The 25,033-nt window shown below is 33.1% G+C and overlaps 1 protein-coding gene across 1 annotated transcript in view; it reads left to right on the top strand.

The window, feature by feature from the left end:
• The window catches only part of LOC148941132 (uncharacterized), a 104,327-nt gene extending 89,648 nt beyond the window's left edge, over positions 1–14,679 (top strand). Inside the window, exon 14 of the mRNA XM_089103952.1 lies at positions 10,139–14,679. Coding sequence (XP_088960078.1) covers positions 10,139–10,248 — 110 coding nt within the window. The 3' untranslated portion in view covers positions 10,249–14,679. The remainder of the gene's footprint in view (positions 1–10,138) is intronic.
• The last annotated feature ends 10,354 nt before the right edge of the window (positions 14,680–25,033 follow it).

Below are 25,033 nucleotides of genomic sequence, written 5' to 3'. Positions count from 1 at the left end.
CTCTCAGAATGCCTTGTTGTAGACAGATGAAATATTTGTTAGATCTTCTTCTGCTTCTCTCCTATCACCTTTAACAAGTTAAAAAAAGGAAAAATATTCAAAAGAATAGAAAAAATGAAATCAAAAGAAAGAAAAGGAAAAATAATAAAAAGAAATGTTTGATTCTTGGATTTTTCATTGGTTTATTTTATTTTTTTATTATTATTCGCTTTTGATTTTGCATTCTTTGCTTTTAAAACAGTTGCGGTTTAAATTCTTTCCCTGTTTCAACGCTGAGAATGCCTTGTTGCAGACAGGTGAAATATTCGTTATATTCTTCTTTCCTTTCTCCTTTAACAGGTTAAAAGGAAAAAATTTAAATTTAAAGTATAAAGTATTCAAAAGAAATAGAAAAAATGAAATCAAAAGAAAGAAAATGAAAAATAGTTAAAATTAAGGTTTGATTCTTGGATTTTCATTAGTTTGATTTTTTTTCTTTTTTTTTTTATTCGCTTTTGATTTTGCATTCTTTGCTTTTTTTTTAAACAATTGTGGTTTAAATAGTTTCCCTGTCTCAACTCTCAGAATGCCTTGTTGTAGACAGATGAAATATTTGTTAGATCTTCTTCTGCTTCTCTCCTATCTCCTTTAACAAGTTAAAAAAAAAGGAAAAATATTCAAAAGAATAGAAAAAATGAAATCAAAAGAAAGAAAAGGAAAAATAATAAAAAGAAATGTTTGATTCTTGGATTTTTCATTGGTTTATTTTATTTTTTTTATTATTATTCGCTTTTGATTTTGCATTCTTTGCTTTTAAAACAGTTGCGGTTTAAATTCTTTCCCTGTTTCAACGCTGAGAATGCCTTGTTGCAGACAGGTGAAATATTCGTTATATTCTTCTTTCCTTTCTCCTTTAACAGGTTAAAAGGAAAAAATTTAGATTTAAAGTATAAAATATTCAAAAGAAATATAAAAAATTAAATCAAAAGAAATAAAATGAAAAATAGTTAAAATTAAGGTTTGATTCTTGGATTTTCATTAGTTTGATTTTTTTTTCTTTTTTTTTTATTCGCTTTTGATTTTGAATTCTTTGCTTTTTTTTTAAACAATTTTGGTTTAAATATTTTAACTGTCTCAACTCTCAGAATGCCTTGTTGTAGACATATGAAATATTTGTTAGATCTTATTCTGCTTCTCTCCTATCACCTTTAACAAGTTAAAAAAAAGGAAAAATATTCAAAAGAATAGAAAAAATGAAATCAAAAGAAAGAAAAGGAAAAATAATAAAAAGAAATGTTTGATTCTTGGATTTTTCATTGGTTTATTTTATTTTTTTATTATTATTCGCTTTTGATTTTGCATTCTTTGCTTTTAAAACAGTTGCGGTTTAAATTCTTTCCCTGTTTCAACGCTGAGAATGCCTTGTTGCAGACAGGTGAAATATTCTTTATATTCTTCTTTCCTTTCTCCTTTAACAGGTTAAAAGGAAAAAATTTAAATTTAAAGTATAAAGTATTCAAAAGAAATAGAAAAAATGAAATCAAAAGAAATAAAATGAAAAATAGTTAAAATTAAGGTTTGATTCTTGGATTTTCATTAGTTTGATTTTTTTTCTTTTTTTTTTTATTCGCTTTTGATTTTGCATTCTTTGCTTTTTTTTTAAACAATTGTGGTTTAAATATTTTCCCTGTCTCAACTCTCAGAATGCCTTGTTGTAGACATATTAAATATTTGTTAGATCTTATTCTGCTTCTCTCCTAACTCCATTAACAAGTTAAAAAAAATGAAAAATATTCAAAAGAATAGAAAAAATGAAATCAAAAGAAAGAAAATGAAAAATAATAAAAAGAAAGGTTTGATTCTTGGATTTTTCATTGGTTTGATTTTTTTTTTTTTTTTTATTATTCGATTTTGATTTTGCATTCTTTGCTTTTAAAACAGTTGCGGTTTAAATTCTTTCCCTGTTTCAACGCTGAGAATGCCTTATTGTAGACAGATGCAATACTCGTTTGATTCTTCTTCTTCTTTCCTTTATCCCTAAAAACAGGTTAAAAAAAGGAAAGAATATAAAATTTAAAGATAATAAAATAGTAAAAAGGATAGAAAAAAAGAACTCAAAGGAAAGAAAATGAAAAATAATAAAAAGATAGAGAATAAAAAGAAAGGTTTGATTCTTGGATTTTTCATTGGTTTGATTTTTTTTTTTTTTTTTTCGCTTTTGATTTTGGATTATTTGATTTTTTAAAACAGTTTTGGTTTAAAGGTGTTTGATGTCTCAACGCTGAGAATCCTTTATTTTAGACAGGTGAAATATATATTTGATTCTTCTTCTTCTTTCCTTTTTGCTTTAGCAGGTTAAAAAAGGAAAGAATTCAAAGAAAATAAAATATTAAAAAGGATAAAAGGATTTTTTCCTCTTTTGATTTTAGATTCTTTGCTTTTTTTAAATAATTGTGGTTTATATTCTCTCTCAGTTTCAACTCTGAAAAGGCCTTGTTGTATACAAAAAAAAAATATTAGTTCGATTGTTCTTCCTCTTCTTCATCTTCCTAGTGACCATATATTCATTGTTTCAAAATTTATTTCTTTGGTGTAGACACGTGAAAGTGCCAAATCACTTCAAATTAATTAGTTCGCCACATGATTAAACCAGTTACGTTAAAATGGATTACAGTTCTATTTATTCAGTTCATTTGTCCTTTAAAAGAAAAACTTCAATTATAATTTCAAGTACATATTAGAACAAAAACCCACAATTGAATAGTAATAGTATGTCCCTGGAAAAATCGCGTCTCTGTCCCAGCATTTGAACCCACTTGATGAGTCCATTGCCCTCGTTACTGTCGTTTTCTCTTTAAAGACTTGCCATGAATTTATGTTTATTTAATAAGTTGATGCGTGAAATTGTCACTTCGTTTTTTATTGTTTTTTTTTCTCTATAATACCCTATTTAAAATCTCAGTTATCTGTGGTGTAAAATTCTTTAGATGAATTTTGATGTTTCTGTTGTAAAAATGATAGTTAACTTAGATCAATTTCGATGCGAAATATATATTGTGTATGTTTTCACAATTCCTTTGGACGTTCCACTGAAATTAGGAAAAAAATCGACTGACAAACGCTAAGCTTAAAGCACCAAGGCCATTAAAACAGAAACATTCTCCTTTTTTTTGTTTTTTATTTTACTCCTTTGGATGTTTCACTTAATAAAGAAAAAAAAAGTTGACGAACAAACACTAAGCTAAAAGCACCAACGTCATTAATACAGAAACTTTTTTTTCTAAGACAGAGACAAGTGGAAGAATAGATGGGAAATATATAATTTGGGCTATATACATAGGAGGATGTACATTTGGGCATATGTACATAGGAGGATGGGGGTAAAGTATTTGGACAGTGAAGTTAGAAAACTATTCTTACTTCATAATATGCAGAATAATTGTGCCTAACACATTTCCCATACAGATTCACTATATTTCATTCACTATGGGTAAGAGCTCATTCAAAAACTATTTCTCATATGTACGTGGTTTATATAAACTCCGCCTTGTGCAAGTGCAATATGGCACGAAAAAAGGCACCTTTTATGCCGTTTCTCAAGGGATGGGGCTAGCGGGCTACCAGAACATCTTAGATAGATTTTTGATAGCTCATAAAGAATATTGCTCATATTTACGTTCTTGCTTTAAATTCCAACATCTGCAAGTTTCAAATAGCACTAAAAACGGCACTTTTTAGGGTGATGTCTAATGGCTCATTTGAAAACTTTTGCTCATATCTACGTGCCTTCTATCAATTCTACCATTCGTAAGTGAGATATAGTACTGAAAACAACGTTTTTGGTGCCACTTCTTAAGTGGACAATCTTGGAAGCATAAAACGTTATCATTGTAATAATCAAACAGTTCGTGGTAACGAACTGTAAGTAAGGAGCGACCCGGCTCAATGGTAACCGAAACTCTAAAAAACGGAATTTTGATACCAATAGATACATCAAAAGAATCAGATTTTTATTCTGATTTCAAATGTATAAGTTTCATCAAGTTTAATGTTACCTAACAAACGTTACGGTCCTGAAAAAATTTGGCTGATTTTCGGAAAATAGAGGAAAGACCCACTAAAAGCCGTAGAAAGTGAATGAAAATCACACCACCATATTTAACGTATTAGAGAACCCTTTTACAGCGGTTTCAAGCTCCTATCTACAAAAATGTGTAATTTTACATTTTTTGCAAGAAGAAAGATCACGGATGCGTGTTTATTTGTTTGTTTTTTTTTTTGTTTTTTTTCCCAGGGGTGATCGTTTCGACCCCGTGGTCCTAGAATATCGTGGGAGGGCTCATTGGAACGGAAATTAAAAGTTCTAGTGCCCTTTTTAAGTGACCAAAAAAAATGGAGGGCAACTAGGCCCCCTCCCACGCTCATTTTTTCCCAAAGTCACCCGATCAAAATTTTGAGATAGCCATTTTGTTCAGCATGGTCGAAAATATTATAACTATGTCTTTTAGGATGACTTGATCCCTCGAAGCCCCTAGGGGGAGGGCTGAGAGTTATCAACTTTATCCTATGTTAACATATAGTATTGGTTATTGGGACCCGGCTCAATGGTAACCGAAACTCTAGATAACAGTTTTTTGATACAAATAGATACATCAAAAGAATTCAATTTTAATGTTGATTTTAAATATATAATTTTCATCACGTTTAATTCTACTCATCAAAAGTTACGCGCCTGAGAAAATTTGGCTGATTTTTGAAAAAAGGGGGAAAGACCCCCTAAAAATTATAGAACCTTAATGAAAATCACACCATCATATTTCGCGTATCAGACAACCCTACTGCAGAGGTTTCAAGCTCCTATCTACAAAAATGTGGAATTTTGCATTTTTTGCCAGAAGAAAGATCACGGGTGGCGGTTTATTTTTTTTTTTCCCCAGGGGTGATTGTATCGACCCAGTGGTCCTAGAATATCGTAATAGGGCTCATTGGAACGGAAATTAAAATTTCTAGTGCCATTTTTAAGTGACCAAAAAAAATGGAGGGCAACTGGGCCCCCTCTCACGCTCATTGTTTTCCCAAACTCACCTGATCAAAAGTTTGAGATAGACGTTTTGTTGAGCATATTCGAAAATATTATAAGTATGTCTTTTAGGATGACTTAATCCCCCGAAGTTCCCGGGAGGAGGGCTGAAAGTTATGAACTTTACCCAATGTTAACATATACTATTGGTTATTGGGAAGTATACAGTACAGACGTTTTCAGGGGAGATTTTACCTGGTAGTGGGGGGGGGGCCTCCGGGCCTGCCCCCCCCCCGACATCTCACTATTTTTTTTCATTTTCCCATAATTTTCTGATTTTCCTCACAGAATAATGGGTTTGAAGGATTTGCCCCCCCCCCCCGAAACAAATTGGGCCCCCCCGAAACAAATTCCTGCGTACGTGCCTGGGGTCGGGGTTATGTAGGAGGATCTTTCCATGAAGGAAGTTTTCATGGGGCAAGGGACATTGCTATGAAGGGGACGCCGGACTTTATTATTCCCAGCATTATTTAAAAAAAGATCAGAAATTAAATATAAAAAAACAAGGTTTCAACTGCAACAGCAGCAACATCAAAACTTTAAACGAACAGAAAATATTACATATATGATTGGGCTCACCCCCTAGTCAATACCTCGCTCTTTAAGCCAAAAATTTTTTTATTACTTTCATAAGAGATTTTTATTATTATTTCCGGCTTTCGTGATGAAGCATTCACTTTTAAAGAATTGAAAATAAATTCGATTTTTCGCTTAAAGCGCGAGGTATGAATTAGCTGTCGACCGTCCTAAAATACTTATTAAAAATATATGTATACAGAAGTTTGTTGCATAAGTTAATTCGTAAGTTATGTATATTTATTACTAATAAAAACGTTCGTAAATAAAATTAAACAAGTTTCAATAAATCCATTTATCCAAATAAAAGTAAATTATTATGAAAATTTTGTTTTAATTATTCATGTAATGTGAGCCAAGATCAAAACCTGCATTTATTCAAAAACATTCAAAAATTAAATAAAAAAAACAAGTTTTTTTAACTGAAAGTAAGGAGCTACATTAAAACTTAAAACGAACCGAAATTATTCCGTATATGAAAGGGGCTGTCCCCTTCTCAACGCCTCGCTCTTTACGCTAAACTCTGACCTTTTCACAACTCTATTTTGTTTAACAATAAAAACTCTAGCGTAAACAGCGAGGCGGTGAGGGGGTACAGCCCCTTTCATATACGGAATAATTTTTGTTCGTTTCAAGTTTTAATGTCACTCTTTACTTTCAGATAAAAAAAACTTGCTTTTTTTTATCTAATTATGGTCCAGAACCCTTAACGATAAGTAAAAGTTCAAATAGGGATAAAATTCTTTTAATAGACAGTGATGATGAAAACAGTAATAGAAATTCACAAAAATACCAGATATACCAGAGTTTTACTAATGATGACGGTCACTGTATATGTGACCGAAATATCTGGTATTTTTGTGAATTTCTATCACTGTTATCATCATCACTGTTTATTAAAAGGATTTTATCCCTATTTGAACTTTTATTTATCGTCATGGAAAGGCAGTGTGGTCTCCGAACCCTTAACTGGAGATTTGAAAGAACGACTCCCCCATTTTCCTTCTCCAGGCCCCCTTAAGAAGCTATGCAATTAAATTCCTTCAAACACCAATATATTAAATTAAATTATTAGAAGCGTGGTTCTGTGAGTACAGCGCTGGACTTCAAATTAGATTGTCATGCGTTCGTTCCAGCTTGGATTTTTTTTTTCGATCATGGTTTGTCCCTTCTTATGCTTACTTTTCAAATAATCCACTATTTATTCAAACGTGATGGGGTCATTTTTTAAGACATCCCGGGAAGGCTTATTTTAAACCTATTACTCATATCTACGTACTTTTTATCAATGTTACCATCCAAAAGTGCCATATAACACTGAAAAGGTCACTTTTGGTACCACTTCCTAGTGGAAGAGTTTGGAAGCATAAAACGGTACCATTGCAATAATTATGGTCCATAGCCCTTAAACTAGAGGTTTATAAGAACCCCTCACATATACTCCCCTCCAGACCCTCTTAGTAAGTTTCATAAATCGCCTACTCATCTTAAAAGTAAAAGATTATTGCGAAAACAAATTAACTAAAATTAAAAAAATTTTAACTAAAATTCTACCAAATATTAAGCTTGATTGATCAACAGTTTTGAATTGAACCTTCAAACTTCACTCTGCGATGAAGCATGCGTGCTAGTTCTAACGGCGATAAACGAGGGGAAGGGATGTCCTTGCCCCCTTAGTTTTTGCTCTTGCCTAGGTTTTGAAAAATACCTTTTTTTGGTCATTTCACTGGAAAAGGCACTTGTTTCATTTAAAAAGGTTGGGAAAACAACTAAAAGTGTACTTTGTGGGAATGTGCTATCAAGTCAAATTATAAAAATCAGTTAGGTATAAATATAAGCTTTTAAATGAGCCCTTAAACAACTCTCTTTTATTACAGTAGCCTTCTAGTTTCTTCTAGTCAGTAGGTGATTTATAAAGCCCTGTCTTCGTTATGGCTTTTTCAGGCGAAGTCGGCCGAGTAAAAACAGCTTTTTGCTCATCAAAAAACAAACCTTCCTGAAAAGCATGCATTGTTTTGTGAAGTATGGATAATGAACTTTATGTTATAGACTAAAAGTTGCTCCTAGCTGTCAAGGTTGTTAAAAAGATCATGGCAGCGTTGTTTCTACATTAAATTTTAATCAAAAACGAACAAAGATTAATTTAAAAAAACAAAGTTTGTCCGAGGGAAGTAAAGAGCGAAGTTGAAACTTAAAACAGACAAAAAACTAGTTAATCCTAGTTAACTAGGATTAAAACTAGTACAAATAAACCAACTATTTATGTTTCCCTATGCTTTCAGGATTATAGAAAACTAGCGCTTTACTGAAAACACAAAATAATATAGGGGTTTTGGCACAGTAAAAGCTAAAGCAACAATAGTTCACATAAAGCAACAATCCATTTTAGGATTAAGGACACCTTTTATAGAATCAAAATATTATCAATCCCTTTTAGAATCAATCCCTTTTAGAATCAATCCCTTTTAAGATAAAACAACAATCCGTTTTAGGATTTTCTTTTTTTTTTTTTTACGTTTAATTTGGTATCACTTCTGCGCAATGGCTCAGTTCAATGCCTGGTTCGAGTTTTGGTTCTGAAAAAAACATGTTAGGATTAATTTATACACAAGATTAATGTAAAACCATCTTAATAGCATTAGAGCTACAGACTTGTTTGTTAATTTACGTCAAAAATTAAAATATACTGTTGTACAGAGAGAAATAATCAGATTTCCATGGTTCATATTATATCTTATTTGATCTTCATTTCAAGTGATACTAAAGCATATTTCTTACAATTTAAGACTGTATGTTACCCACTATTGATATTATAGCTGACGAGATCGAAATGCTGCTTGATAAATCAATCCAATATTCCTGTATGCTGATCAATTACTTCGCGGCTATTAAAAAATATTTAGTTTTACGCTTATGTTTTTAAGATACTTTTAATTGTATACTGAAAGTTACTCTTGTCACAACTGGTACAAGACTATGAAAAGCTTTATAGATTCGTTTAGTGTTGTCAGGCTACAACCTCACTTTTAACTCTTAAATCAATAATCCTTTTATTTATACTTGACCTTTGTGTTTTCATTAAAGCGCTAGTTTTGCATGATCCTAAAAGCATAGGAAAACATAGTTATTTGGTTTATTTGTACTAGTTTTATTGATATGTTTTAAATAGGCTGTAAAGTATTAATTTTTGTCTGTTTTAAGTTTCAACTTCGCTCTTTACTTACCTCGGGAAACTTTGTTGTTTTTTTTTTAAATTAATAACAGAACAGTACCGAAAATTCTTTTCTATAAATTGTGTTTTGTAGTAGTATTTGTTATTTTTAGCTTTGTTGCAATTATTCGTTTTGATTTTGTTCGTTTTAGGTTTCATATATTCATTCTTAGTAATTTATGTTCGTTTTAAGCATGAATTGTTATATGGCTTAATTTTTGCTCGTTTTATGGCTCTTTACTTTTCACATTTTTTAGTTTCCCACTTTTCTATAAGATTCCTATTATGTAACGTACTTACTTTTTATAACTGTCTTCAAAAAAAAAATCTATCTTTTATAATTAGCCGCCACTTTATAAAATCAAACACTTAAATACATTTGTTATGATTTTGTGATTTTCTTAACACACAAAATGAACAAAAACAAATATTCAAATGGAGCTCCACTCCAAACAAAGGGTATGTTTTATCACAAAAATATTTAGACCCTCAAAAATAAACACGAATATAATAACAATATGGGAGCAAAAGCACAAACAAGAAACATTGCAACGTAGAGTAGATGAAGGAGAAAAGAGAAAGAAGGAGAAATTTGCCACCCCAGTGTGGCAAATTCACAAAAGCAAAAAAAAAATTGAGACCCTCTTGGGTTCCTTTCAAATTGCATAAGCGGGCAGCAGATCCTGTCGAACGACAGGGAAGTATAACAAAAGAAAACGGATGACATGGCGATCGACGACATGTCGCACGACATAAACAAGAACAAATATATGCTCTCTTGTCAGGACAGAAACTTGATTATTCCGTTAAGAAATGTTACCTTGTCATTGGGTACCTATTGAGAAACATCATGTGATTGTTTTCAGATTCGTGATTGGTAACGAGTTACGGACACTTACCAATTATGTAAAATAAGATAATCTTTCAAAATATAGTGGTATCTACAAGATATTTATATTGTAATTTGAATTATTATTTTGTGTTATTTTGTTTTAGTAGAGCATTAACTAAATTACCGTTTGACGTAGTTACCGTTCAGCGTGTTAGCCCGTTAGTAAAGGCTATTGTTTTTTGTTTGTTTATTTATATAATGCATGTGTTTGAGTTTGCGGTTGTCCTAACGAACCGAAATGCTCTCTGGCTTGTATTTTTTGTAAATTTGTCTGTCAATAAATTCCTGGGAAAAAGGGTTTTAATTTTTATATTATTTTTATTTTTCATTCTTATATTTTAAAGTAATATAATCCTTTAAAATTTAATAGCCAATACTAGATATTTGAATTTTTTTTTAGAACCGGTGAATGAAGATATTCGAGGCTCAGATGGAATGGAGGTGGACATGGAAGTATCCAGTGGAGCAGGCAAATCTGCTGATCATCGCGATAGTGATGAAGATTTATAGGCTAGTTTTTTTGTAATCAAATATGATTGGTAAGGCTGCTTTAAACAGGTGGTTCCTGATTAACTAAAAATCCTTAAATTAAATCAAAGTAATTAGCTTTATCTCCACTAACTTTAAAGTAGTATTTTTAAATTACTTGTGGCTAAGACTCAGTCGTGTTAAATTTTGTTCAAAATTATGGTACTTTAAAAGTAAATTGTATTACTTGAGAGGAAACAATGTTACTTTTGGTACTGAAATAAGCTTTTAAGTTAACATTCAGAACTGTTTTAGAAGAAATAAATCTTCTAGATGTTAATTTTTTATTTATATTGTGAAGCAGCGAAAAAAGTTCCCTGTCTTATTATCGAATATAAGTTCTTAAATTAAATCAAACTGATTGGCCTTTTCCCACTAGTTCTAAACCACTCTCTAAAGTCAGGGGTTTGATTTTATTTGTATTACAGCAGATGTATTGATGTAAAATTATCTGGGTCTATGCTCTAGGCCAAGTGATTGATTGTTTTTATTCACAGTGCCCATATATACAAAAAAGTCAGAGTGATTACGTGAGAATTATAGGTAATGTTTGAAATAATCACTTTGCCCATAATATACCGTTAGATTGTTCCGTAATTGTTATATCTGCATGTCAGCGTTGCCATTATTTCTGCCGAAGTGTCGAAATTAGCTTGAAACTGGACGCTGCTAGCATTCATATCCTGGAAACGAAAATGATGTTCGTCACTTCTTGAACGGTATGGATTTGCGATCCGTAACCGTAAAGAAGAACGGTTAAGCCCAAGGCCGTATCCAAAGGGTAGGGAGTTTGAACTCCCCCCCCCCCAAAAAAATACATAATACGGCCCTGGTTAGCCAAATCATTTATAGATTTTGGTTCTGCCATGAATAATCAAAATGCTCAAACCTTTACTCCAGGCACTTACGTAGAAAATTTTTATGGATATGGGGGGGGGGGGATAAAAATTGTATTTCATAATTTGAAGAAGAAGTGTCCAGGAATCTGGAAAAAATTGGGATTTCATGGAGGCCCCCTGTGTATATCCCTGATCCATTCCACTGAGCGATGCTTCTTTTGTTTTCATTTTTAATCTATCAAAAATAATGACACTGTTAAAAAATCATTGACACTTAACTTTTAAAAATTTAATTAAAAAGATTTGGTTGAAATCATTCATTCATATTGTAAAATGTTTTTTAGAAATAAAAAAAGAAATGCTTCGCCGTCTAAGAAAACCCGGAAATGCTCTTTCCGTCTAAGAAAACCTTTATGTAACCGCACAATTTTCAAGGAGGATATAATCACTCAAATTCATGAACTACCCCCCCCCCCTGAATAGAAAGAAAAAAAACAAATTAAATAATAAGAGTAATTGCATTATTTAACGAAAGATGAGTTCAGGGGGAGAAGAAGTGTTTTATTTTAATATCTTTGTATTTCAAGATGGTTAGGTTACGTTGTATGAATCTTGATTTTGGGGTGGAAGGCCTGATTCCTGCTTTTACGATGCATATGATAAATATGCAATTTTGATGATCTACAAAACAAGACTACACAAAACTTAAATTCATTAAAATGACTTTATTTTCTCCCTTTCTTCATCTTATCTCCTTCCCCCTCCCTCTTTCCTCCTTCTGAATTAGCAAAACCTCGCGCTCTCCTCCTCCCCGGCAGAAATTCTGGGAACGTTTATGGTGCCGGATGCTATGCAGAATGTATTTGTCTTTTATTTTACTGAAAAGTCTGATTTAAAGCTGGGTTTTTAATGGTAGTATTGTTTTCTCCGTAAATGAGGTATTGTGAGGTATTTCTTCTGTTTTTGCGTCTCTTTTACCCATTTTCTTGTATTCTAGTGTCTGATATACTAACAATTGTTATTTAAGGATTCGTATGGGAGGAATTGGCTTTAATTAAAAATGTCCTCTACTAAAACTTTGCGAACAACATTAAGGGAGGACTTCAACAACCTTCCTCCCTAATGAAATCCTTGAAATTTGCCTATTTTTTATTAATACCAGGGTTGCCACTTTTTTTAGTTTCCCGAATCCGGTAAAAAAAAAATCCATCTAGTTAGTCTTTGACGCGATGCCTAGTTTTCTGTCGTGTCTTAGTTTAATCTCTCAGTATTTTTCCCCAGATTTGTAATGTCTAAATTCCCCCCTAAACCTTATCTTTTTTCCATTTTAATATTTAACATTCATATTTTATCATTGTAACGTTAAAACTTTCATTTAACATAAATATTGTAGGAATAACAACCCTGGATATTGTGTATAAACCAAGCTCACAGGATTTATTTTTGAATGCAAACATTTGGCATGCACTGTGTATCGCTGATTTTTTTTTTTTTTTAATATCATTATTTTCATTATCATTACTATTTATTTATATTTTTTGTTTAGCTGATTTTTATTATTAATCGTTTATTTAAAATCCCTGATTTTATTGCCTTTTTAATAGTGCTGTTATTGTGGCGATTCTTTTTGATAATGCTGTAAGGACCACGTATACATAACCTGTCTTTATGTTGAGGGCTCAGAATTACAGTGAATCAGGCCCTTTATTCGTTATAATCTGATTTTTATGCAATTTATCAGTTTACAATTAAATTTAAAATTACTTAAAATTTAAATCACAATATTATTCTAATTATAAATAATTATTACATTTGGCTAGGGCTTAACAGTGCTCAGGTTGTTTGTTATAAAACATTTTGAATTTTATACAATGCTTTAATTAATATTTTAACTTAAAGTTAATTACAATTTACATTTTGAATATATTTTATATCATAATTAAAATGTAATCTATAAATCACAATACTGTTCCACTTATTAATAATCGGTCCTCATGCTGCGGTTTCAAATTAAGTCATTGAAATTTAAAATTAAACTTATATTAATTAAAATTTAAAGCACTCGAAAATTCCGCTTCAGGGGTCCCGATTGGGGGGAGAATTGCACCTTGAATTTTGAAAAATATATTTTCCTTTTTTGCAGTAAAAAATTGAAAAAAAGCGAAATCTTACCTCCTTTATGTTTAAGGAGGGGAATATTTTTACCAAAAAAATGTATTTTTTATTTGCATTTTTAATGAAAATTAGTCTTTTCCTCCCCCCCCCCCGCCTCTAAATTTCAATGAATTGGCCCCCTTGTTCCACTTATACATAATTGGTCCTTATGATGAGGGCGAAGTATAAGAGTTAAATAGGTTCATTTTTTTTGTTCCACAATGCTTTAAACAAATAATTAATTTTAATAAAGTTGTAATTTTATTGAAATTTTGGTCCATTTTTCTGTTTCACAATACTTTAACTTTACGCAATACCTTTAAATTAACATTATACAGTTTGGTTTTAATTAAACAACAATTTTTCAATTAAACATTAATTTTTCACTCGAAAATACTTTGAATTTTACACAAAATTTTAATTTATTATGTAATTTAAAGTTAATTACAACTGAAATTTAAATTATAATTTAAACAGCGAAAATTTGCCACTTGTAAATAGTTGGTCCTTGTACTGAGGTCTCAAATTAAGTTGTAATTAAATAAAATTTAAATCATATTACTATTCCGCTTCTTCATAATTGGTCCTTATGTTGAGGGTTAAGCATTAGAGTGGGCTAGGTATATATTTTCGTTGAGCAATGATTTAGATTACAATCTAAGTTTGGTTATAAATTAATTTCGGTGCCCTGGGCACTTCAAGACTCATAAAACTGGTTGCAAAACTATGTTTTTTTGTTGGTTTTATTTTTATTATTTTTTGTTGGATGACCTATTTCAAAAAGCTGAATTTTCTTCTTTTTTTTTGTTAGTTGGCACATTTACGATTGATTTACGGTGCATATAAAAAACTCCTAAAATTGACTGGCAAAATTTGTATAATTCCCTTGCTTACTTCCTTACCACACTTATCTCCTTACATTCATTGTTAATTGACTTTTAAGCAAGAATTTGTTTCGGTGGAGGGACAAATTGAAAAAAATGAGGGGGAGGGGAGCATGATGGTTTGTTCTTATTCTGACTATACCTTTCTAGAAGTTCCAATTTAAAACTAAAATTGATGTTAAACTCACTTAAAAAAAAATATAAGAAATAATAATAGAAACGAAAATAGAAAATATTATTTTTAAATTAAACATGAAGAGATGGAAAATTGTATAAAAGAAATAGAAGTTTTGTAAAGATAAAAGTGAATTTGACACAGAGAAACTTCTATAAATAGAGGAAGAAAGCAGATCGATGAAATGAAACAAGTTACATATTCTTGAGATGGTTTGTCTTAATTTTTACGAAGAAAAAAAAACACCGCCGCAGCTGCATGCAGCTGCCACTTTAAAATTTGCAGCTTGACTATAATTGAAGCTTAACTAAGCAATTGGATTGATTGGTCTATTTCAGGCCTTAAGGCCAAAACTGTAAAAGGCCAAAAGGACAAAACTACAAAAAGTAAAAAAAAAATGAAACATTTGAACAATGACCTCTTCTTCTTAAAAGGCCAAAACTTTGTGAAAAGTAAAAAAACTGATATTTGAAACGAAATATAAGTTTCTGACCCAAACTTGAAATGCTCCCACCCCATCATCAACTTTTTGAGCTCATTTAGCTATCTTTCTATTACACTTTTATGAATACTTTGAGCAAACAACTGGTTTTTGTTTTTATGACATATTAAATGAAATGGAAATATCCATATTGATAAATAATGGGCTAAACTTTATTAAAACAGGGGAAATTAAACTAAAAAAATGCCTGAATATTTCTATCTTATTTTATTTTTGCTGTCTCGATTCAAAGTTTTACATGTCATATATACATATGATTATTTTCATTTTATTTTAGCTTGAAAGGCAACATCGTCTAAAAAATCGTTTGTGACTTAACACCTTTTGGATCCATATGAACGTTCTGGTATATTTTTACTGTTGTGAGGTTTCAGATTTTTGATATGGGATGACATGGATTTTTTTTTAGGATGTACACCATGTAAAATTATTGTTGAAATGTTTGATTTGCATTCATTGTAATGTTTTAATGCTAATTAAAAAAAAAAATTTATGAGTTAACGCCAGTAAAGGCAGAGTGACGCCTTTGAATTACTGACCGTCATTCTGCCGCAAACTGAAATTTAGGATGTTAGCAAATGAAATTTAGATTTAGGAACTTCTTTTTCTTTCTTCCTCTTCTTCCTTTGGAGTTTAGTCTAATTTTATCATGTTCGTAATTTTTTATTTTACTCAATACCTCTCGAATTATTGCGTATCTGTGTTTTGGTCTTTTCAGCCTTTTGTGATCGAACAGCCGTCTGTTCTGTCTGGTTACTCTTCTCCTTGTAAGATTTCAGATATAGGAGATGATAATTTGATAATGTTGATGATAATGTTGAAAATTTTCAACAGTAAAGGATTTTCCTTCCTAGAGTTTGCCCTGGCCCTCCATCTATCGTCCAAAGTTTTACATCTAAGGATATAAGCATTTTATCGAATGGACCTAAATTTATCATTGGTCAAACACGTGTGAATATAGGAGATGATAGAGTTATTGAATTTCTTTAGACCAACAGGGATGCCAATCTGGGAAGGACAACTGCCTCCCCCCCTCCCCTCTCCCTTAGATCTAGAATATACTATCTTTGGAATTTTCATTTTAAAAAATCTAATTCCCTTAAATCTCCTCTCTAAATTCCCCTAAAATGTTTTTTTTTGTATCTTCTTGCAAAACAGAAATACTTATATGTCCCTACGAAATTAATTAATTAATTGATTAGTTGAACGTCCCTACGTAATCAATTAATCTAATTGGCGGGGCGCCAATTTAAACTATATTGAACTATATAACTATATTATTTACGTTGAGTTTATATAAATTTAATATATATATTTATATACTTTGAACTATATCAATTTATTGTTGAAATGTTTAAATTGTATTCATTCTAATCTGTCAACACTAATTAAAACTGACAGACTTATTATATTTAGTTTGTAGAATAAGTTGAATTTTATATTATTTCGCAGGTTTGTATTTGGAGAAGAAATGTCTTCCTCCACCTGTCCTAATCACTATCCTCAAATTTCAAATTTCCAAAACTCAAACTTTAGAAACTCCAATTTCAGACTCACATCTTCAGCATGCAGCATTCTAATTCTAATATCTTAAATTCGTGATATTCTAGGACCACTGGGTCGATACCATCACCCCCGGGAAAATAAACACGCATCCGTGATCTTTTTTCTGGTAAAAAATACAAAATTCCACATTTTTGCAGATAAGATTTTTATTATATTTTGACCATGGTGAACAAAATGGCTATCTCAAAATTTTGATCGGGTAACTTTGAGAAGAAATGAGTTTGGGGGGTCTAGTTGCCCTCCAGTTTTTGCTCACTTAAAAAGGGCACTAGAAATTTTAATTTTCGTTCTAATGAGCCCTCCCACGATATTCTAGGACCACTGGGTTGATACGATCACCCCTGGGAAAAAAAGCAAATAAACACGCATCCGTGATCTTTCTTCTGGCAAATAATACAAAATTCCACATTTTTGCAGATAGGAGCTTGAAACCTCAAAAGTAGAATTCTCTGATATGCTGAATCTGATGATGTGATTTTCATTAAGATTATATTATTTTTAGGGGGTGTTTCCCCTTTTTCCGAAAATAAGGCAGTTTTGTTCAGGCTCGTAACTTTTGATGGGTACGACTAAACTTTTTTTAGATTTTCGGTTAGTATTGAGCCGAGTCGCTCCTTACTTACAGTTCGTTACCACGAACCGTTTGAAAATGGTGAGGATAACATTAACTATATTCAACTGCATATATTTTTTGTGTATGTGTTTGAACATGATACTTGCCATAAAGTAGAACAATTATTTACACAAATAATAATACTTTGAGCTCTGGAATTGTATTGGAATTAGGATGTGGTTTTAGTTTCTCAGTGGAGATTTTTTTTTTTTTTTTTTTCAACAAGACCGGGTTAGGAGAACTTGTGGATTGCGGGGTAGCGCATTCAATTTTGATACCAAGAATTCCTACTTCTCAATCCAGACCACGCTCTATACAATGCTTATAATGGTTGCTTCGGTGTCTTCAGAAATAGGAGCTTGATCTTCCGTGGACGTAATATAATTTAGACCGCTTATACTACTCTTTTTGTTCTCTTCCCTCCAGGGGCGTAATTTTCTATTGGGACAGGGGAGCAACTGCCCCCTCCAGGCCCAAGTTTGCCCTCCTCCAGATCCAAATCCCCTCAGTCCTCATTTTGCCCAACCCCCACCCACCCCAAATGAAATTTAGTTTCTGCGAAAACCTTGTCAGAATTAAGATTAGCCTGCATAATTTAAGTATCCAGAGAAATTGGTCAGTTTTCTTTATCTTTTCCTTTATGGTAATATATGACTCATTTTTCAGTTTTCACTGTCATTTTAAGTTGATTTGGGAAAATTGGCTCCAAATCCCCCTTCCCAGGATTTTGACAAAATTAAGCCACTGCTTCCCTCTGTGCCGTCCAGGCCAGTCCGCACCACGCCACTAACCACGCCCCCTATCTACGCCACTGGTAGTCTCGACAGGAAGTAATTGCGCAAGAAATGCGGGAAGGACAGTTGCTATAAAGTAGTCTAGATATAAAACAAAAATGGTTTACTTACGTCGCACTGTCTGCTAAATGACAGAAATCTTGACACTTTGGTGAAGCCACGGGTTGGAGTTTTGGTCATTGTTGCAACTTCTCTGAATCTTTGTTATTTAAGTTAAATCATAAAACGCTTTACTTGAAGCCTTTCTCTCTTTGATTATGTGTATACTTTACTTACTTTGCATTTGATGGGAACTAGACGCTGCTCCGCCTCGCCCGGCATACATATTTTCACCAACAGATGTCTTCCTTGAGGCATGGTCAGGTACAGCGGCTTGGACGTGGTGAAGCATGGCTTCGATTCTGCCCCAGACCCGACCGAAGAGATGGAAGCCTTCAAGCGGATCTACGCTGCTTTTATCATTTACTACCAATGTTTCTTCTGGCCTCTAGAGCAACCGCTCCTATTTTTAAGCGGCTGTATTTTCAATAGCGGAATCCGAGATGCATCGATGGTCTTCACGCCTTAGAAAATGGCTCAGTCACACAATACCCCGTTTCTTTACCATTTCCGAGACTGTTGTTTACAGCGCCCACGGATCTCCTTGTTGGATACTTGTTCACGTACGGGACAAAAATACATGAAAAAATTGTTCACTTACGGGACGTGTAATTTACGAAGGAGGCATTCGTGTCATCTAATCATATAGGTTTCTACTATTTCGAGTTTCGACAGCCCATGTTTCACACCCATATAGATAGTGCTATAGGATAGTGCTTCTCATAATTGCCTCGTGAATTCTAATTTTCAATGAGACTTATGATTCGATACTTCCATTGTGGTTTAATGTGCTAAGCGGAACTGGCAGAGGCTAGTTGAAGACGTCTTTGTTCATGGTCAGACCCCCAATCCCTCCGAATCGATAAGGATCCGAGGAAGACGAATTCTCCAAGTTTCTCAATGCTTTTGCCATCCAGGGATATAGAAGGGGACTCTGAGAAATGGCAGAAACCACTTCGGCCTTTGTTGGATTCATTTTTAATCCTACTATGGCAAAGTAGTATGCATTTTTGTTCATCATCATTCGGGATTTCTATGAATCGTCCTCTGGGAGGGCATGTCATCAGCATAGTCAAAGTCAATAACCAGAACACCTTTCTCAACCGTCACTACTTCGTGTATGCTCACAATTCTCCATAATCCAGTCAATTACGTAGTAGATAATGATAGGGGGCAGGACGTCGCCTTGCTTTACCCCTGAATCCACAGCAAATTGTTCAGACTCTTCACCATAAGCCCGTACCCTCATCTGTGTGCCCTCGTAGTACCCTTTTAATAGCTCTGCGAAATGCGAGGGATTCCCATCCCTCGCTTATACACCAGGCAGCTTCTTGCTCGACGGAATCAAAGGGTGCTTTGATATCAACAAATATAAGGATCAGCATCAAACCGTATCTATGGTACTGCTGTATCAGTATCTTATCAGCTTATAATATACGTTTTAATAATTCTCGCAACTCTTTTTTAACTTATATCCAAAAACATTTTATCTGTAGCCCCTCGCCCGTCCCTGTTTAATTACGTGCATGCGTGAGATCAATATCTTATTAGCATACAATATATGGTTTTGATCATTTTTTCAACTTCTGCAAAACTTTTTTAAGTCAAGCACTAAAATGCTTCATGTGTAGCAGGCAGGTACGCAGAAATTCTTTTTTTTTTTTGAGAGGGGCGGCGATGATAATAAAAAACAATTATTCAATAGTTTTAATAAGAAGAACCCATAAATTTGTTGAAATATAGGCTTTTGTCCCCTCCCCCTGCCTACCTCTTCGATCCGTAGCCCGATATTCGAGCGTAAAAAAGAATAGTCCGACTCGTAAAACCATAACAAAAATGTATATAAGCAAATTTTTGATGCGTCTTTTAAAGTTTTCCTTTGTAACCCCCTCCCCCGAAAGAAAATCCTGGATACGTTCATGGTTCTGAGCATTGCTGCAATTTCTGTAAATTTTTTTTTTTTTTTAAGTCATGTGCTAAAGTGCTCAACGTGTATATCCAAATTAGCAACACCCAAAGGTAAAATAAGTTAATTATAAACAAGTTTTTCAGTTGCTTAACTACTCGGGTTAAGTTCATTGCACTATGGTTGTTAACTAGGATGGTGAAAGTTTCATCTGGTGACCCACTTATGGCGGCTAGTTCGGTGAACCTGGGCTCATAGGCTTAAAATACGGATGCCAAATAAATTGGCCGTGACTTTGAATATGTTTTTCTTCACGGAAATGCTACTTCTTTGCCAGGAATACTAGAAGAAAGTTTTGAAATGTCAAGTTTAGGTTCTGTTTGGAATTTCCAAAGTAATTTGTCCTTGGTGATTTTAGGCACGCTTTTGGATTAGCCCCCTCCTTCCTTTTCCCACGATCATCGGGAATTATAATAATTATAATAAAATCCTACACTTCCTGTAAAATTTAAAGAAGAAAATTGATTTTTCTGTGAAGAAACTCAGTTATACATTAAATTAATGTAATGTAAGATAATGTTAAATTAATTATTATGAGATTAAAAATTGCAAATTTATTATCGTAAAATTAATAATTTTCTAACTGGTGACGATGGGGAGGAAAGTAGGGGCTGATTGGAATTAATCCGTATGGTGGCACAGGACTGAAAAATGGTTAATTAACATACCAAAATTAAGTAACATCCTCATGGGAAGCTCGAGACGAAGTAGGTAAATTTTGAGGGAAAAATTTTCGGGTAGGCTCAATTGCCGTCGCGTATCTGCCCCCAAACCGATAGTGGGTTAGGGAAATAACACGCACTCGTTAAATAAGGAATTGGAATCACAGGTTTATATTTAAGTAGACCTTTTTGTGTTTTAGTGTTTAGACCTTTTTGTGTTTTAGTTCTACCTTTTGTGAGGTTTGGCTGGAAAAATTTTCACCTCAGCAATACCAGTCCCAAAGTCATTTTGATTAACTAGAATTCTTAGAAGATTTTCACCTGCCATATATAGAAAAAAAAAATCAGTTTTGATGATCAATCTGTTTTTAAGTCAGTCAAATACTTTAGAGATATTTGATCATGGGCTCCTGCAGGACGAGGATGCAAACTAGGTATTCCCCCCCCCCCCCCATTTAAGGAATACAAAATGTACAGACAGCTAAGATTTGTAAACTTATTTTTTTATTTTACTTTTAATGTTCCCATTCCCCCTCTCTTGAAGAATTTTCCAGAATCTCCCATCGAAAAATTTCATCTTGGCACCTAAATTTTTTATGTTCATTAATCTATCTTGTCAAAGCTAAGATAAGCCTGCATAGTTCAGAGAATCGGCCCAGTTTTCTTTAGTAATTCTATGCATTTATGGTACTATAAGGCTTATTTTTCATTAATCACTGACATTTTCACTTGGTCTGGGACAGTTTGATCCACCTTTGCCCCCCCCCAGGATTTTGACAAAAATGTGCCTCTTGTTTTAGTGCTATATCACATTTACGGATGGTAGAAATGATAAAAATCACGTAGATATTAGCAATAGCTTTCAAATGAGCCATTAAAGGTCCCTCTAAAAAGTTCTGGTAGCCCCAGTTTTCCCACTTGAGACAAGGCACCAAAAGTGCCGTTTTTATTGCCATTTGGAACTTGCTGATGGTGGAATTTATAGGAAGGATGTATATATGAGCAATATCTTTTATAAGAGCTACTGAAAATCTGTCTAAGATACAGGCAACACCAATACACCCGATAACAATACGCCAATACCGATACGCGTGATATCAATAAGTCTGATACCGATACAGCGTACAGCCCATTACCCAGGGACTATGGAGGTTCATACCACCACCAAAACCATAGATACTGGACCTTTGAACTATGTTGAACAAAATGGCTATCTCAAAATTATGATTGGATGACTTTGGGGGAGGAGGGCTAGTATCCCTTCAATGTTTTTGGTCGCTTAAAAAGGGTACTAGCAAATTTGATTTCCGTTCGAATGAGCTATTGCACATCTCTCTATGATGCTCTGATCACCCCCTAGCCCTGCTAAAAAGCAGGGCCCCGTTAAAAGAGACAGATCAGTGCTACCCATGCAAAAAAGTGATTTTCCTTGTTGTTCAAGGAGGGGGGCTGTAATTTCCCTTTACAAGTTTTTCGACCATGATGATTCCATTGTACACTTTCATTTTGATCTGACGTTTTCAAGGGGTTTCAGGCTTTTTTCGTATTCACCATAAATTTCTTTTGGCAATATACTTTTACTTCTAGGACGAACCGAAATAATAGTTACCATTCCTGAATCAGTGCCAGATGGCAATTTATTTTCACTGGGTAGCCTTTTTCAAAACGCGTTTTTTAATTTTTAGTTACTATGGACTGTGGTTCTTTACTAGGTTGCAGCTACCGCTGCAGCTACCACATGATATTCCTACCTCTTGTTCTCTCCTCTAGAATTTAAATTTTGAATCATCGTAGTTGACTTGGGAGAATAAAATTTAGTATATATTTCAAAGAACAAAATTTTATTATATATACAACACTTATTTTAAGGGGCTATCAGACTTGCTTATTCGACGGTATAATCGATTCTCCTCTAATGCCAGTGCAATGGGCTTGAAACAAAAAGCAAAAAAAAATTGGCATGAACGGGCATCTTTTAAAGCCTTTGACCGTCTCTTTAAAAAATTGCTCAAGCTTCTAACTAAACCTGTATATGCAACTAGGCAAGTTGCAACTATGCAGCTGTACGTATTGAACTGTTCAAAACGTATTGAACTGTTATATATATATATATATATATATAGGGGAAAGCTGTACCATCGGATGCCAGTGGCATCATGGTTACAGCAGTAGCTGCAATCTAGTAAAGATCGAACAACAGCTCATAGTAACCGAAAGTAAAAAAATGTGTTTTGAAAAAAACATGCCCTGTGAAAAAAATTGCCATTTAAGTCTGTTTCAGGAACAGTAACTATTATTTCAGTTTATCTTAAAAGTAAAAGTTTATTGGGAAAAGAAATTTACGGTGACTTGGAAAGCCTGAAATCCTTTGAAAATGGCGTCAGATCAAAATGAAAAATGTACATTGGAATCATCATGGTTGGAAACCGTGTACAGGGATATTACAGTCCCCCACCTTGAACAATAAAGAACAATAAGGCATGGGTAGCACTGATGTGTCTCCCATTTTTTTTGATTTTTTCTATTTGTTTCTTCCAGGGCAGAGCATCATAGAGAGATGTTTAATGGCTGATTTGAAAGCTATTTTTCATATCTATGTGCTTTTTATAAATTTCACCGTCTGCTAGTGCCGAATGGCGCTTTTTGTACCATGTCTCAAGTGGAAAAGCTAGAGCTAGTAGGCCACCAGAACTTCTTAGAATAATGTTTAATGGCGCACTTGAAAGCTATTGCACGTATCTACGTGCTTTTTATCAATTTTACCATCCGTAAGTATCTAAAAGTGGAACTTTTGGCTCTATTTCTTGAGTGGAATAGCTTGGAAGTATACAACGATGCCATTGTAATAATTATGGTCCAAAACTCTTAACTGAAGGTTTAAAAGAACCCCTTTTGTATACTTCCCCTCCCATTCCCTCTAGTAAGTTTTATTAGTCCGTTGGGAGAATTCGCTATGAACTCTGTCTTTAACATGGTCAGCCGACGTCGAGACTTACAAAATGATTTTTAAGATAACGAATGTTCTTAAGAGGAAGAAGTTCATACAATAACCATTAATAAAATTTCAATATTCCAAATGACTATATCTTGACGTACCCTCCTCCCTTCCTCTTGTTGACAAAAGTTCAGCTTCACCAAATATAATTTAACGCTCTCACTCTACAACAGAAACTTTAATTAACTCAATGTTTTATAATAGTCAATTACAAATGTATTTGCTGATTAAGGTCCAATAGCTATTCTTTTGGTGATGGCATGGCCCTCCATAGTCCCTAGGAAATGGTTGTAAGTTACGCAATTATGGTCCTACACGGTAAAAAATCCGTTCGTATTTTTACGCTAAATTATGGTGCAGCAAGTGATCCTTATGTTAAAAAAGCGTATATTTACTAACGGAGGCGAATTTAGCGTTTTTCAGTCAGAGGGTCAAAAAGAAGGTCTTATAGCATATTAATTAAAAAAACAAAGTGTTTCCGAGGGAAGTAAAGAGCGAAGTTGAAACTTAAAACAGACAAAAATTATTACTTCACAGCCTATTTAATATATATTAATATAACTAGTATAAATAAACCAACTAATTATGTTTCCCTTTTAGGATTATATAAAACTAGCGCTTTAATGAGAACACAAAAGTCAAGTATAAAAAACAGGATTATTGATTTAAGAGTCAAAAGTGAGGTTGTAGCCTGACAACACTAAACGAATCTATAAAGCTTTTCATAGTCTTACATCAGTTTCGACATTAGTAACTTTCAGTATACAATTAAAATTAACTTAAAAACATAAGTGTAAAACTAAATATTTTTTAATAACCGCGAAGTAATTCAACAGCAGCCAGAAATATTGGATTGATTTATCAAGCAGCATTTTGCTCTCACCAGCTATAATATCAATAGTGGGTAATATACAGTCTTAAATTGTAAGAAATATGCTTTAGTATCACTTGGAATGCAGATCAAATAAGACATAATATGAACTCTAGAAATCAGATTATTTCTCTATATACAAGAGTGAATTTGAAGCTATGATAAAAATTCTAAAGCTAGTCTATAGTCCTAATACTATCAAGATGGCCTTAATTGAACTTGTGTACAAACTAATCATGACATGTCCTTTTAAGTTTAAGAACCAAAACGAGAGCCAGTCATTGAACTGAGCCAAGTGATACCAAATTAAACGTAAAAAAAGAAGAAGATCCTAAAATGGATTGTTGCTTTATCATAAAAGAGATTGATCCTAAGAGGGATTGCTGATATTTTGATTCTATAAAAGGTGTTCTTAATTGGTTTGCTTTTACTGTACAAAAACTCCTATATTATTTTGTGTTTTCAGTAAATCGCGAGTTTTGTATAATTCTAAAAGCATAGGGAAACATAATTAGTTGGTTTATTTATGCTAGTTATATTAACATATATTAAATGGGCTATGAAGTAATAATATTTGTCCGTTTTAAGTTTCAACTTCGCTCTTTACTTCCCTCGGAAAAACTTTTGTTTTTTTAAATTAATCTTTG

The sequence above is a fragment of the Artemia sp. Qi Xiang Cuo genome, chromosome 18, assembly GCF_049724085.1.
Source record: "Artemia sp. Qi Xiang Cuo chromosome 18, ASM4972408v1, whole genome shotgun sequence".
NCBI lineage: Eukaryota > Metazoa > Arthropoda > Branchiopoda > Anostraca > Artemiidae > Artemia > Artemia sp. Qi Xiang Cuo.
Note: the sequence above shows the minus strand (reverse complement) of the source record. Positions and strands in the feature narration are given on the sequence as shown.